Genomic DNA, 17,462 nt, shown 5'->3' on the forward strand with positions numbered 1-17,462 from the left:
ATATTTTACAAGCTGATTTTAAACAATTTTACATCAAACTATACAGCTTACTGAGGATAAAGACACATGACTATCAGAAATATGATCTTACCACAGTTTCTCCAGTTTACAGTGAGGATGCTCCAGTACAGCAGACAGCAGTGTGACTCCAGAGTCTTCTAGTTTATTATTAGACAGATGCAGTTCTCTCAGGTGTGAGGGGTTTGATCTCAGAGCTGAACACAGAGCAGCACAACCTTCATCTGTGACACCACAACATCTCAACCTGTAGAAAACAATGACACACTCTTCACTCTCTCACATCAGATCAGATCAGATCAACAGCAGTGGTGGACGAAGTACACAAATCAAGTACTTGAGTAAAAGTACCGATACATATAATAAAATAATACTCCAGTAAATGTAAAAGTACTCTTTTTTGAATTTTACTGAAATGAAAGTACAAAAGTACTCAGTTTTTTTTATTTACTTTTTATTTAGCAAGTTTATATAGGCTACTTAATAAAATTGTATTTAGCACATATTTTTTTAATGATCCTATACTGCTTAAAATACCTGGAATTTTTCTCAAAATAACCAATTACTCAAAATAAGTAATGTTCACTGTGAAGCTTACACTGTGATGTACCTGAGAGAAAACAGATTAAGGGTCAGTTTTTCAAAATTGAGATTTATGCATCACCCAAAAGCTGAATAAATAAGCTGTTAGGAAAGGATGATATTTGGCTTAGATACAACTATTTGAAAATCTGTAATCAAAGGGTGCAGAAAAAAAAAAAAACATAGAGAAAATCACCTTTAAATTTGTCTAAAAGAAGTTCTTAGCAATGCATATTACTAATCAAAAATGAAGTTCTGATATATTTATGGTAGGAAATTTACGAAATATCTTCATGGAGCATTATCTTTACTTAATATCCTTATAATATTTGTCATAAAAGAAAAATGATCATTTTGACACATACAGTGTATTTTTAGCATTTGCTACAAATAAACTCCAGAGACTTGACTTTGTGCTCCAGGGAAACATCTGACCATCAGATTTTCACCAGTAAGAAAAAAAATTGTTTTAAAATTTGTTGTTTTGCAGAACATCACAGTTATTTATGACACGAGAATAAGGCTTGAAGTTAGGAAGAACATTTTAAGGGGAAAAAAATTCATCATGATTTTTTTTCCTTCTCAAACCTTGTCTGTGGTGTAAAAACACCCCTGGCCGAATGACCCCAGAGGGCATCACTTTCCACTTTGATAATTATCGTAGTTACCATGTTCTGAAAATCACATCCTTTCTTTTTCCACCAGATGTAATCTATCTAGGTGGTTGAATAAAAATATTTGGACCATAAACCATGTTTTCAGTATGGTTATGAATAAACATTCATATGTGTCTACTTGGCTAGTTAATTCAAACAATATAAACATTTATACTGTTGATAAACAATATAAAAACAGATGTCACACAGCGCTAAATGCATAGCATTTTAATAGAACTGTTAATGTTATAGCAGCAGGAATTTGAACGTGCATTAGTTATTTAATTTAATCTGTGTTATTTTAATGTTTATTTGACCTAAGAGGCACTGATGCTGATGTGTTTGCATTCAAGCATTTCAGTGGGCTTAAATAGATCACCCTTTTCAGAAGATTTAGTTTACAAACAAATGACAGTTTTGACCTAAATATGATTTTCAGTTACAATAATAAATCTACAATTCGACATTAGTAACTTTTAGCAGCATCAGTCATGCACACTGTTGACTTTAGAACAGCTGCAATCGGACCATTCTAATTCGTGAATGAATCCATTTTTGTGATCTGCGAACTGATTTAAAAGGTTAATTGAAAAAGAATCAGTTCTTTCTTGAATTAGAAAACGCTTCTGCGTGTCAGAGCACGTGATATAGCCTATTATAAGGAGTAGCGATATGTTGTATGAAATGTAGTGAAGTAAAAAGTAGGATCTTATGCTTTGGAATGTAGTGAAGTAAAAGTTACTAAAAATAAATCTACTCCAGTAAAGTACAGATACTTGAAAAATCGAGTGCAGCATTAATTCAGTCAGGCCACGGACACAAGGCTTTGAACAGCTAATGCGGTTAGCTGTCAAATCACTCCAATCACCACCTCTCTCCTATTAGACACGGGACATATACAGTAGGTAGACAGCCTAAATGGGCATTACCGCCGGGACGGATTGCGAAATGAATGTAATTGTAAAATTAGATAAAAGGAGGAAGTAAAACAACAACATTATGATATAACATTGTAAAAAAAAACAAAAAAAAAAAAAACATAAAAATATTTACAATGAGTTAATTTCAAAATGTAGGATAGTCTTAGGCTACTCATCAAAAATTAAAAGAAGACCTTTACAGAAAGTATCATATGCATGCTATTGTAATTAAACAGTAAATAAATACAAGGTCTATATATCAAAAATATGGTGTGAATTAAGTTATATTTTCTCTGCTGTCTCCTGTGTGTATGGGGAAAAGGGGGAGGGACAGAGAGAAAAGGCTAGAGCTCCTATGTTTAAATAACATACAGAAAATATCTGCTTGATAACTTTTTATGGAGCTGGGATCAAGCCCAAATAAGCAACTACACTTTAGAAACAAGCCCAAGAAAACGCAACCCAAAACTACCAATATTTGTAAGCGACTTTACAGAAAAACAAGCCCAAAGTCGCTTATAATCAGAGGTGGGTAGTAACGAGTTACATTTACTTCGTTACATTTACTTGAGTAAATTTTTTGGGTAACTAATACTTTTTGGAGTATATTTAGAGATGGTAGGGCTGTGCAAAAAATCCAATGCGATTTTCATGCACATCTCATCAGTAAAGACGCTCCTGTAATTAGAAGTATATCTCCAGCACGTGCATTCGGATCATGGTTGCCAGGTTTTCACAACAAATCCTGCCCAGTTGCTTCTCAAAACTATTCCAAAACTAGCCCAATCACGCTTCCAGGAGGTTCCCTGATAAAAATCACTCCCTGGGGTTACAATGTAAGTTTTTTTTAGCAGGGTCGCCTTGGTAAAATTCACAGTTTTGGTGCTAAATATCACGTTATTTGTATTGGGGTCGCTTCGACCCGCGGACATGAAAAACAACCACAGACTTGGCAACACTGGTTGGCATTTACTACACGAGCCGTAATTCACTGAAAATATACACAAAATCGATGTTAAAATCGCAGGCGATTCTTTGTCGATTTTGAAAACGATTTTGTGTTAGTTGTCGGTAGACTACGGCTCTGTGTAGTAACTGCCGCTCCACCTGAACCAGTGTTGCCAAGGCTGCGGTTGTTTTTCATGTCCGCGGTTTGAAGCAACCCCAATACAAATAACGTGATATTTAGCCCCTAAAATGCTAATTTTACCAAGGCAACCCTTCCAAAACATGTATATTTTAACTCAGGGAAGCAATTTTTATCGGGGAACCTCCTGGAAGTGCGATTGGGCTAATTTTGGACTAGTTTTAAGAAGCAACTGGGCAGGATTTGTTGTGAAAACCTGGCAACCCTTATCTGAACGCACGTGCTGAAGATATACTTCTAATCACAGGAGGATCTTTACTGATGAGATGCGCATGAAAATCGCAATCGATTTTTTTGCACAGCCCTAAAAGATGGGTACTTTTACTCTTACTTGAGTAATTTTTGGGGGGAAAATCTGTACTTTTACTTCGTTACTGTGGGCCATGCTGCTCTCATTTTACTTTATCTTAATGCAATAAATGTTATAGATGCTTCAGTTTGATCCAAACGCGCCGTCTACTTTTCTCTGGACAATGAGCGATTCCCATTCACGAATGATTCATTCTTTTGAGTCAACTCTGTTCAAAGGCTTGTTCAAACCATTGAATTGGTTCGTGAATCAGTTTGAATGATTCATTCAGTAACCTGCCACGCCCGCTGAGAGTTTGAAATGGTTGACTTCACTCAGAGTTGTAACGTTTAAGAACAGAAAGAGCATTGAAGACGTGGCTGGATCTGCACTGAATTGAAAGCAAATCTGGAAAGGCTATAATTTGCTTGCGATGAAGATCTGTATTGGATGAACACCACGTGCTAAGGTTCAACAGGTATAACTACATTCGATTACAGTACACGATACAACTATGACATTAGTTTGTTGTACGTGTAACTTATAACAGAAGGGAACCAAGTTGAATGCAGCTTCCAAAAGACAAAAAGTAGCCGATTCCTATTTTCTATATTTTATATATATATATGAAAATGATCTTTGATAATGTAAATGTTATTTGCTCTCTTTCTGAACAATGAAAGATTAGTAGCAGTTTTTATATCACATTGACTTTCAATGTTAAATTCACATTTCATATAAAGTAAGTCGTATTAAAAATATGTTATGGCATGACACCTATATTACTTAAGTAAACATACAGGTTTTTATAATAAATTACATAATTAGGCTACTTTGGCCATCGCATATTATAATTATTAACAATTTATGAAAAGTGAGAATCCAGATATTTCATTAAATAGTTCATGCTTCTTGGAATGTTTCTGAAAAAAAAAAAAAAAAAAAAAAATAATAATAATAATAATAATAATAATAATAATAATAATAATGCTTAATAATAATTTGCCAATATGCTGTGGCTGCTGTGTGTCACATGACGACCCCCCTATGCCTAGACACAATTAATAATGATATTTCCACAATATTTACAATTGCAGAAATATACATTTGTTTACATTTTGCAGAACAGATGAAATTAGATCCTTCAATGTGCATTTGGTTCGTTATATTCAGATGTTCAGTAACTTAGCGGTTATGTTAGGAGTTTTTACTCTTCTTTGTATCAGAGGTTATTTATATATATAATACATACTTATATAATTTATTTTGTGATGCAAATCAGAATTCTCATCAGCTGTTATCAGCTGTTCCAGTTTTCATATATATATATATATATATATATATATATATATAAAGCTAAATGTTTTGATTTCATTTTCATTTCGGTTCATTCTTGGTTTAAAAAAAATATTCAGGTTTCATATGCAGAGCGAAATGAGAACAGTCCAGCATTTACCAATAATTAGTATTAACTCTGTTATTATTCTTGATTTTTCAAACTACCAACACTTTGTTTGATCGCGCTGGTGCCTTGCACACATATTCACTGGACACAGCAGTCGTTCACCAGCCATTCAGCATGAGCACTTTGACATATTGTTAATTATGATTTTTTTTCCATCGATACTGAAACGTGCGTGAACTACAAAGCCTGTTTACCTCATGAATAATAGCTAAGCTTCAAATGGGCAACATCACAAATATGGAAATGTTTGGATTTCTCCCAAATGAGAAAGCCCACCTTATGCTTAGCTTTAAATTATTATTATTATTTTTTTTATTTTTTTTAATAACTAAGCCTATATTATTATATACTGCAATTATATTTATCCATTAGAATTATATATTTTTAATTCTTGTTTTGTTCTGATAAATTTGTTAAATTTAAAGGATTTGTTGTAAAGTGAAGGGAACAAAAAATATCCTGTTGGTACATTATAACATTATTAGGCCAGCCGTTATTATTTCCAAATGTAATATAATGCAACTTATACATGACTTATATTTTTTCCTCTCACAAACTCAGATTTATTTTTTAGTGTGTTTAAAAAAAAAAAAAAAAACATGCAGCAAACAGAAAATAGGTGATGAATCCGTTAAAATGCAACCTATACACGACTTAGATTTTTTTTTTCCTCTGACAAACTTAATTTATTTTTTAGTGTGAAAATGGATGATTAATCCATTAAAATTTGTTACTCTGGGTTAACAGTAATTATAATTAGTTTATACTTCAGAACACAGCCTAGGCTATCCAGGTTTTTTTATTTTTTTATTTTTTTTAAATTGCATCTGAAAATGACTTCATGCATCACATTCACTTAAGGCCTCTGGCGCATATCCCCCTCTCGTGTTGCTCAGCTGTGGACGATTTAAAAATGTTTGATATAAAAGGTTGCTGTCCCATTTTATACAGGAATTGTTCATTTTAAAAAAATCGAATTATATTGTTAGTTCTAATTATATTGTCAACACAAGTTCATTTAGGCCATTTAACATGCACGGTGACATTTTACCATTTTTTACTTATAAACTCCTTGAGAGTTTAAAGGCCATGTTGCAGGTTAAACACCACTTTCGATTAATGGGTACATAAATCACTCAAGATATGTATATCATTTTAAAAATGTCTAAAAAATTGTCTTAAAGACCTATTTTTTTTAGTTTTTGGTATTAACGTTTTTTTTACGCAACTCTGTGATGACGTCATGTTGGGGAGAAGTCGAGGAAAGGTAGCCTCAGTCTAGTATGATGCAGCGTTCCAGGCAACCCGTAAGGTTTTTCCAACCTTAAACCCGTGAAAGTGCACTGGAACGGCAATCAAATCCGTGACTTCCCACCCGTGAACTCGTGTCTCATACTAGATCGATGTACTCCGAGTTCACACTGCACGCGAAACAAAGATGACAGCCCATACGAATAATACTGCCTTCGGATGCAGTGCTTATGCAAGTAGTACACGTTGAAAAAACGATTTTAGGTCAATGCAACGTTGCAATAAAATAAATAATGTAGTTACAATTCCTTGCGCTCAGAAAGTTTGGCGTAACTTGCCTAGAACGGTACAAAGTAGTGGTATGAAATCGTGATTACGAGCTCAAAAACCTGCCTGGAACGCAGCATCAGAACTATAGCGACTGACTGGGATGAGGAAGAAGTGGCGAGAGCAAACATGTATGATGGGCCGCAGCTGTGTAATTTCGATCGAGCCAGTCGTGAGAGGGCAAATGAGGAATTGCCAAGAACTGATGTCCGTCAAAGCCTATTCATGGTCAGAGGAGAATGAGTGGAGAGTTGGTGAAGTGTCCTGGTGAGTTGCTATCATTTAGCATCGCAGCAATGAGCACTGGAGCTAGTTTACAAGCAGCTGTGCGCAATAACGACACGCACACACACACACATTATATATATATATATATATATATATATATATATATATATATATATATATATATATATATATATATATTTTTTTTTTTTTTTTGTATTATTATTTTATTTATTTATTACTGTCATTGAATAGCACCCAGTGAAAAATCAATGTTTTCTTTATATCTAGTGGCAGTGATCATGACGTTAGTTCAGATAAGTATCGGTAACCTTTGTCATAGTGTCGTAGAACTGGTAAATTTCGTATTTGTCATCTAGAAATAAAAGTCATCATTCTAGCTATATGGACGTTTCTAAGCGTTTATCTCGTCCTCCGGGGAAAATGTTGTTGCAAACGTAGCCGTGTGTCTGTCGCTGTGTTTGGCAGGTGTTTGTGTGGGTGCCGTCCCATGTAAACTGCGTTAGAAAGCTTGTGCTGTAGGGAAGCGAGTGCGTTTGGGTTGCTGTTGGTCGCTATCTCTCTATCTATCTGTCTGTCTATCTATCTATATACTGTATCTAGTCTATCTATCTATCTATCTATCTATCTATCTATCTATATATATATATATATATATATATATATATATATATATATATATATATATATATATATATATATATATATATATATATGTATTTATCTATAATCTGCGTTCTGCGCTATCTGAATACTCTCGTCTCTCTAGTCACTCTCAATGCTCTCAAGGCGGCTTTGGTAAATTATCTCCCCAACGTGACGTGATGCAATGCATTGTGGGGGAAAGGAGACCGCTGTAAGATAGTACCTATTTTTTCGTATTATATTCCATTTTGTGATACCCAACAACATAAAATACAATGGATAACAGTTTAAATGTTTATTACCAACAAGCAAATTGCACATATTCGTTAAAAAATTAACCTTGCAACACGGCCTTTAAAGATAGTTTAATAGTATTTAAATTCAAGTTTAAAAAAAAAGGTTTTTATTGCTTAAATTATTTTTATTAATTAATAATATGTTATCATGTTTATTCTTGTAGAAAATACGTGTTGATTCTTTAAGAAAATAAGGGAAAAAACAAGGGACGATCAGAATATTTATTTTTCCTTCACCTCAAAAAAAAGTTAAAAAAATAAAAATAAATAATAATAAAAAATAATGTCATTAAAAAATACCATTGGCCTGGGTAATTTTGACCATTATAGAATTGTGACTTTAAAGGTTAGTGATTTAGAAGGTGAAAATACTGTGAAATTACAAATTGCATTGGATTTTAGAGCATAACAACTGAAGGTCTATGAAACATTAGCCAATAAAGCATTTTTTTAAACAACTGAACTTAAAGTTGTGAACTAAAATATAATTTCAACCATACAGCATGTGAATAAATAAAATGCATACTTTTCATAACATTTCATTATTCATAAAATGCATCATGTTTCTGATGTTTGGATTTGTACTTGAATATAATGAGCTCCAAGTTTAAGAATATCCCTAGACTAGTTTCTCTCTCTCTCTCTCTCTCTCTCTCTCTCGCTCTCTCTCTCTCTCTCTCTCTCTCTCTAACAGCATTAGCTCAATGAAATATGTCTTCCTTCAGTTAGAATGAATGTTTTCCTGCCTACTGTTATAAACATGAGCTGCATCTAAAAGGCAAAGGGAGAGGTGTTGCTTCAATTTATAACAACGTTTTCAGGTTTTCTAAGAGGGCAGGCTTCAAGTCTAACTCGTTTGAAGTAATGGTGCTTCATATAACATTATCCAGAGAAACAAATGTTAATGATAAATCCCCTGTTATGTTTGTATTGCCTACTGTATACAGGCCACCAGGGCACCATACAGACTTTATTAAAGAGTTTGGTGATTTTACATCCGAGTTAGTTTTGGCTGCAGATAAAGTTTTAATAGTAGGTGATTTTAATAACCATGTTGATAATGAAAAAGATGCATTGGGATCAGCATTTATAGACATTCTGAAATCTATTGGGGTTAGAAAACACGTTTCAGGACCTACTCATTATCAAAATCATACTCTACATTTAATACTGTCACATGGAATTGATGTTGATAGTGTTGAAATTACGCAGCCAAGTGATGATATCTCAAATCATTAGTTTTGTGCAAACTTCATATAGCCAAAATTGTAAATTCTAATTATTGTTGCAAGTATGGAAGAACCATCACTTCTACCACACCACAAAACACTGCTTTTTAAGTTATCTTCCTGATGTATCCAAATTCCTTAGCATATCCAAAACCTCAGAACAACTTGATGATGTAACAGAAACTACGGACTCTCTCTTTTCTAGCATTTTAAATACAGTTGCTTCTTTACACTTAAGGAGGGTTAAGGAAACCAGTCTAACACCATGGTATAATAAGCATAGTGGTCCCACTTTATATTAAGTGGCCTTAACTACTATGTACTTGCATCAAAAAATAAATGCATGTACTTAGGGCCGTTTCATAGTCAACGCATCTGTACGCATACGCGTCCCGGAGGCTACGCATCGTTACTCTTTGGCCGCCATTATGCGTCGGTGCGTAGCCAAATGTGTCGTCCTAGTTTTTGATACGCGACGTGCCGATTCACGCAATACTATTCGTTGTTGGTGGGGGCGACATTGCAGGTATTGTACATTAATTCAAGTATATTGTGTTTACAGAAGAAGAAGGTTTGAATACAATGGCGGCGAAGAGGAAAAATTATGCGAACTTATACGTATTCATCCACATTTATACGATAGTTCATCAGCAACAGAATACACTCCTCTTCAGTTGCCATTGTGAACTGAATATCACGCGACCCGACTCTACTAATATCACCCGACTCTACTACCCCCTGTTGCGTGAGCGGTGTATTGCATACACGCATCGCCCGTGACGCTTGCGTTCTCTGTTTAGACTATGAAAGGGAGCGCGTCGCTCGCGTCACTCTTTGTTTGAGTCAACGTTTTTCGCGTTGACTATGCAACGGCCCTTATTGTGTTCATATTGTATTGTTAATTTTTTTTGCTGCTATTGAGGTGGGAAACAGGTAAGGTTAGGGACAGATCTGGTGGTATGGGTAAGTTTAAGGGTGTGTTAAGGTGTGAGGGATGGACCGTGTAATTATACATGTAATTACGGAAATTAATTACAGATGTAATTACGTGCAAATATTTTTCAAAAATAAGTACAATGTAAAAACATGTATGTACATAATAAGTGCATTGTACCAAATTAATAATTTAAATTTAAGTACATAGTAGTTAAGGCCACTTAATATAAAGTGGGTCCAGCATACTCACACCCTAAAGAGAGCAGCCCGAAAAATGGAGCACAGCTGGAGAATAACAAAACTAGAGGTATTTCATTTGGCGGGAAAGTAACCTATCCTACAGAAAAGAATTAAAAACTGCTAGATCTGATTACTTTTTTCTCTTTTAGAAGAAAACAAACATAACCCCAGGTATTTATTCAATACAGTGGCTAAATTAACGAAAAATAAAGCCTCAACAAGTGTTGACATTTCCCAACACCACAGCAGTAATAACTTTATGAACTACTTTACTTCTAAAATCAAAACTATTAGAGATAAAATAGCAACCATTCAGCCTTCATCTAAACTATTGCATCAGACAGTGCACTATAGACCCCCTGAGGAACAGTTCCACTCATTCTCTACTAAAGGAGAGGAAGAATTGTATAAACTTGTTAAATCATCTAAACCAACAACATGTATGTTTGAACCTATACCACCTAAGCTCCTAAAAGAGGTGCTTCCAGAAGTCATAGATCCTCTTCCGACTATTATTAATTCATAATTGTTATTAGGATATGTCCCCAAAACCTTTAAACTGGCTGTTATTAAGCCTCTCATCAAATAAACACAACTTGACCCCAAATAACTAGTTAATTATAGACCAATCTCAAATCTCCCTTTTCTGTCCAAGATACTAGAAAAGGTGGTATCCCTTACAATAATATTCCTTCTTAGACAAAAAAATTGTATATGTGAGGATTTCCAGTCAGGATTTAGACTGTATCATAGTACTGAGACTGCTCTCCTTAGAGTTACAAATTACCTGCTCTTATCATCTGATTGTGGTTGTATCTCTCTATTAATTTTATTGGATCTTAGTGCTGCATTTGACACAATTGACCACAACATTCTTTTGGATAGACTTTCTTTTGCAAAGAATACTTTGTTGGCATTAATGGAAGTGCATTAGCATGGTTTCAATCGTACTTATATGACCACCATCAGCTCATAGCAATGAATGAAGATCTATCATATCGATCACAAGTGCAGTATGGAGTACCTCAAGGCTCAGTATTAGGGCAGCTACTCTTCAAGCTTTATATGTTACCATTGGGAGATATCATCAGGAAACATGGTGTTAGCTTTCACTGTTATGCTGATGATACGCAGCTCTATATTTCTTTTTAAAAAACTAATAGAATGCATAGTCGATATAAAAAACTGGATGACGAGTAATTTCTTACTGCTAAATTCTGAAAAAAACACAGGTGTTAATTATAGGACCTAAAAACTCTGCATGTAATAACCTAGAACACTGTCTAAGACTTGATGGCTGCTCTGTCAATTCTTCGTTATCAGTTAGGAACCTAGGTGTGCTATTTGATCGCAATCTTTCCTTAGAAAGCCACGTTTCTAGCATTTGTAAAACTGCATTTTTCCATCTCAAAAATGTATCTAAATTATGGCCTATGCTCTCAATGTCAAATGCAGGAATGTTAATCCATGCATTTATGACCTCAAGGTTAGATTATTGTAATGCTTTATTGGGTGGTTGTTCTGCACGCTTAGTAAACAAACTACAGCTAGTCCAAAATTCAGAAGCAAGAGTTCTTACTAGAACCAGGAAGTATGACCATATTAGCCCGGTCCTGTCAACACTGCACTGGCTCCCTATCAAACACCGTATAGATTTAAAAATATTGCTTATTACTTATAAAGCCCTGAATGCTTTAGCACCTCAGTATTTGAATGAGCTCCTTTTACATTATAATCCTCTATGTCCGCTACGTTCTCAAAACTCAGGCAATTTGATAATACCTAAAATATCAAAATCAACTGCGGGTGGCAGATCATTTTCCTATTTGGCGCCTAAACTCTGGAATAACCTACCTAACATTGTTCGGGAGGCAGACACACTCTTGCAGTTTAAATCTAGATTAAAGACCCGTATCTTTAACCTGGTTTACACATAACATACTAATATGCTTTTAATATCCAAATCCGTTAAAGGATTTGAAGGGTGCATTAATTAGGTAAACCGGAACTGGGAACCCTTCCCATACCACTAGATGTACTTGCTACATCATTAGAAGAACGGCATCTACGCTAATATTCTGTTTTTCTCTTATTCCGAGGTCACCGTAGCCACCAGATCCAGTCTGTATCCAAATCAGAGAGTCACTGCAGTCACCCGGGTCCAGTACGTATCCAGACCAGATGGTGGATCAGCACCTAGAAAGAACCTCTACATCCCTGAAAGACAGCGGAGACCAGGACAACTAGAGCCCCAGATACAGATCCCCTGTAAAGACCTGGGCCCTTATTTATCAATGGTGCGTACGGACAGATTTGTGCGTAGTGAGTGTGTAAGAACACGCTTTCACGCAAAGTGTGGGATTCACCAAGTTGTACTTGTAGAAATGTGTGTAAATATAAGCACACCTCTGAGCAAGCTTACGCAGATAATCTAGTGGTAGAATAGCGACACTACTTATTAAAAGCATTTAAGAGTGTCACAGTAAGCATTAAGCAATCCACATATGTCCTGTGTTTCCTTTAAACACTCAATTTATAATTTGTCTAGTTTTAAACACGATGCTTAATTGGTGTCAAACCCTATAAAAGACAGATGTGAAATATATTTGTCTCAGTGCAATGGCTTATCTTGCATTATTGGAAGACTTGGCAAACAATGCGGTCCGCAGAGAGCGCGTTTTCCAAGATCGCGCTGATCTGCTTGGCGAGTACCGCTTTCCCAAAAATGTACTGCTGGATTTGTCTCGTGATTTAGGACCAGTGTTGGAGAGAGAAACAAATCGCACGGAAGCCATTCCCGTGCACATTCAACTCCTGTCCACCCTTGGATTTTTAGCTACTGGCACATTTCAGCGTGAGGTTGGAGATATATGTGGTATATCCCAGCCATCAGTGAGTAGGATCATGCCAGCAGTGTTGGATGCAATTATTTCCTTAGCCCCAACCTACATCCAGTTCCCTTATCGAAATCCTCAACAAGTCGCAATAAAACGGGACTTTCATGCCATTGCTAGATTCCCAAACATAATTAGAGCTATAGATTGCACCCACATAGCCATAAAAGCACCATCAACCAACGAATTTAATTATGTACATAGAAAAGGGTTTCATTCTGTTAACGTGCAAATAATTTGTGATGCAAATTTGTTGTTATTTAACATCGTTGTGCGGTGGCCTGGAGGAACACACGACTCATTCGTTCTGCAGAAAAGCTCTGTGGGTGTGCGTCTCCAAGAAGGCGCTGTTGAGGATGGCTGGCTCATTGGTGAATTTAAGGCTACAACATGTTTAAAATGCTATTGTAGGGCTATGTACAATTACTTAAAACTATTTCATCATTAGGTGATCAAGGTTACCCGCTAAAGCCATGGCTAATGACCCCCCTAACCAACCTGAGGACCGAGCAGGAACAGGCGTACAACCGTGCCCATGCGTGCTCAAGGAGCACAGTTGAGCACACAATAGGCCTGCTGAAAGGACGATGGCTGTGTCTGTCAAGCACGGCAGGGACACTGCAGTATCAGCCAGAAAAAGCATGCAAAATCATCATGGCTTACAGTGTGCTACACAACTTGGCCATCAGACAGGGCATCCCTCTGCAGGAACCCCCAAGACCAGACGGCCCTATGCCCGATGCAGTGCCCCTGCCACCTCCTAATGCCGCTGGCATTCAGACAAGACAGAGGATCATACAGACATTTTAGGTAAGTCTGGCCATTGGTCGAGTGCAGAAACATTACAGCGATTTCATTTTGTGTTTTGCAGCTTCCGTGGAAACAAATAACTGAAATCACATTAGTCAGCAGTTTATGGTTTATTAGCAATTGTATTTGCGCAAGAGGCAATCTGTTTCAAAGACTCGTTGATTTGAATCAATACATCCGTTATTTTGCTCAGTTGATCCTTTAGGTCATTAATGGATTTTGTTGTTTCCTCTTGATTTTGTAGCACTGCCTCACTCAGCACTCTTGGCGCATGGCGCATGGAAGGGGCAATGGATGGGCCCGGCTCCTCAGGCACAACGGGTGTCGCTATTAAGGAAACACATGTTCACATTAATTTAATTGAGTTTATCCTATGAATGATTTCATTAAAAGTTTACAAATTGAAATAAAATGTATGCAAACACAATATCCTATTCCAGTTGGTTTATTTCACCTTCACTTTGGGTGTTAGATGGCCCGGTTTGTTCTGTCGCAAGAGCATCAGTGTCACCGTCCTTAGTAATCCCGGACAGAGCCGTGTCTCAGATGATGCAGGCTATGCAGTTGTCCAATGGGGAAAGTTCCGTTGTTGTCTGTCCTCCTCCAGTTGCGTACATTTCTCGTCTGTGTGCTGTGACACGTTTTTTAGCCAATACTTTAATATCAAACCATTTTTTTTTTTTTCTGGGACAGTTCTCTCCTCAGACCCAACGGAATTAACTGCATTGGTGACATTCTCCCATGCAGCATTTTTTCTTTGTAATTCCTTCTGCAGTGAATGAACTAAACAATATCTGTTGGTTGGATTCAACTTCATTTACAAGTATCTCTAATTCTGTGTTTGTGAAGTTCCTCTTCTTTGACTCTCTTTGCCATTATTGCATTGAGGAAAAAAACACAATCACGCAATTTTTCAAGGGAAGTGTTGTCACCATATATGGTTAATTGGAGGCGTTTCCGAATGCTAATGACCATGAATGTGAACGAGCATGGTACTTACGCACATGTGGTATTTATCAACAATGATTGCTTACTCATGTGCGTAAGAACTGCGTGCGCACGTTTGATAAATGCATATTTTCTTGTATTTAGGCACATTGTAAATTTCATTCGTTGGACAAAATATAGAACCTTTTCTACGCACTGTTGATAAATGAGGGCCCTTGTCTCAGATGACCACCAGGACAAGACCACAGGAAACAGATGATTCTTCTTTCTGGTTTCGTCTGGTCAGAGGAGAACTGACCCCCAACTGAGCCTGGTTTCTCCCAAGGTTTTTTTCTCCATTCTGTCACCGATGGAGTTTCGGTTCCTTGCCGGTCGCCTCTGGCTTGCTTAGTTGGGGACACTTCATCTACAGCGATATCGTTGAGTTGATTGCAAATAAATGCACAGACACTATTTAAACTGAACAGAAATGACATCACTGAATTCATTGATGAAATGCCTTTAACTGTCATTTTGCATTATTGACACACTGTTTTCCTAATGAATGTTGTTCAGTTTCTTTGACGCAATGTATTTTATTTAAAGCGCTATTTAAATAAAGGTGACTTGACTTGACTTGCTAAATGTTGGTCTCATGATCAATAAGTTGTATTCGCCTCAATCTGATTCAGTAAAGTCAAACCGCAGACGATGAAGCTGCGTCAGTTAGCGGATCCCACGCGCTGTGAGGCGGGAAAAGAAGATTCCGCATGGTCGGATCAACGCGTCAAACACCTCCAATAATAATATGGGCTGTGAGAAAATAATTAATACAAAGAGTAGTGCTGCTGAGTCCAGGCAAGTTTCAACTCAGCAACATGAAAACACATCGTTTACATCGTAAAATGGTCTGCCCCCACGTAAGATTTTTCTAGATCTAGTAGTTTGTTTGTTATATTCAACTAATCAGAGGTTTATATTAAATTAACAAAATCAAATCTTAATATATTCCTCGCTCAAGCACATGCATTAAGTTTGTGACAAAGCACATGCACAAGTAGCCTAATAATTGTAAAAAATGAGACATTTTAATTATTTATTTATAAACAAATGTTTTCATGTCGGCTGTAAGATGAAATTCACAGGGCTGGATCTCTCTGATGAGAGAAATGCAACATTCACAGATTACACAATTCATTTTCATTTAAAAAACATTTAAAGCTTTCTGTAGATATATTTTTAATGCATGTGAGACACCACGATATTATGTTAATTAAAAAATTATAAATTCATTATCAGGAAAAAATTGATGAGACGGCACCTCCCTGTCACTTGAAAAAAAGTAAATTGATCTGTTTAGATAAACTAACTGACAGAAATGCTTACAATGATGGTAGTTTGGTATGTGATATAGGGAAAAAAGTTTACACACAATAGCCTAAGACACTTTTTAATTTTTTTTATAGGCTACGTTATGAACATAACATTTCAAACATACTGAAATACTTTATCCATGGATTGAAGGGGGAGTGTGTTTCTGGTATCAGTGCGCGTGGATCAGAATGATTATTAAATGCCCGGAGGGCGAAGGGGAAGTTGTTGCTGCTCACAGACTCTGCTGCCAGTGAGAGAGATGTTTCACCCGACTAAATAAATAAGACCGCGGCAGCACAAGCACAGCATATCCGCCAAAAATCAACCTGCAGCAATGCTCGTTGATCGACTCGCCAAGCTTTACTTTTGTAGGTCACATGGCAGTAAATAATATGATAATATGACCACGCAGTCAATACAGATATTTAATAAAAACATTAAAACAAGCAGGGCTGTAAAATAAAACAATAAAAACGCACGCCAGGTCTACACCGGACACGAGTGGAACGATCCAACAAAAGACAACAGAACCCAGTAATGGATACACTGGACACGATACCCATCAGTGAACTGATGCCTCGTTCTGTTTATGACGAAATGTACTGACACTACATTCAGACAATTTCACACTATAGTGTGATGTCATCAAGTTTAGACACACTTTTAGCGCAGTGGGGCACAGATGACAACTCTCGCGTCCGGTGTAGACACAGACAGTGACTGCTCTATTTACAAATAAGTTATATATGAAAAAAAAAAAAACTAAACCAGCGGCATAACGAGATGGAAATATAGACTAGAAAATATATTAACAGGTCCTCCGTTCATGACACTGACTCACTGCTGAGCTGCCAGTTTTAATCTGAACCGCTCTTAAAGCTTAGTGGATGGTTAGATGCATGATGGGCTAGTATTAAATAAATGAATAAATAAAAATAAATGTCTTTCCAGCATTAAGGTAATAACATTACTGTTTTTTAAATCATATTGTTGGATTTATACATTTATTGCTAAATTAATGATAAAGAACTATATTAAAACTTGTTTTGTAAAATTTCTTCGTCATTTGAATTTTGATTTAAAAATCGGTTTAAATCATTCAAAATAAAGGACAGGTAATGAATAACAAAAATGCATGTTGTTTTATTAAAGGAAAAAATATATTTATATTTAGAAAATATGTTAAAATATAGGCCTAATATATGAAATT

The 17,462-nt window shown here is 36.1% G+C and overlaps 2 protein-coding genes across 6 annotated transcripts in view; both read right to left on the reverse strand.

Annotated features, from left to right (window-relative positions):
• The window catches only part of LOC113113542 (NACHT, LRR and PYD domains-containing protein 12-like), a 245,285-nt gene that overhangs the window by 78,642 nt on the left and 149,181 nt on the right, over positions 1-17,462 (reverse strand). The window lies entirely within an intron of this gene.
• LOC113113543 (NACHT, LRR and PYD domains-containing protein 3-like) overlaps positions 1-17,462 on the reverse strand; it is a 45,203-nt gene that overhangs the window by 17,295 nt on the left and 10,446 nt on the right. For all 5 annotated transcript variants that reach the window (XM_026279798.1, XM_026279801.1, XM_026279799.1 and 2 more), the window contains one exon: positions 92-265. In XM_026279798.1, the coding sequence (XP_026135583.1) occupies positions 92-265 (174 nt within the window). The remainder of the gene's footprint in view (positions 1-91; positions 266-17,462) is intronic.

Source organism: Carassius auratus, chromosome 14 (genome assembly GCF_003368295.1).
Source record: "Carassius auratus strain Wakin chromosome 14, ASM336829v1, whole genome shotgun sequence".
NCBI classification, from domain to species: domain Eukaryota; kingdom Metazoa; phylum Chordata; class Actinopteri; order Cypriniformes; family Cyprinidae; genus Carassius; species Carassius auratus.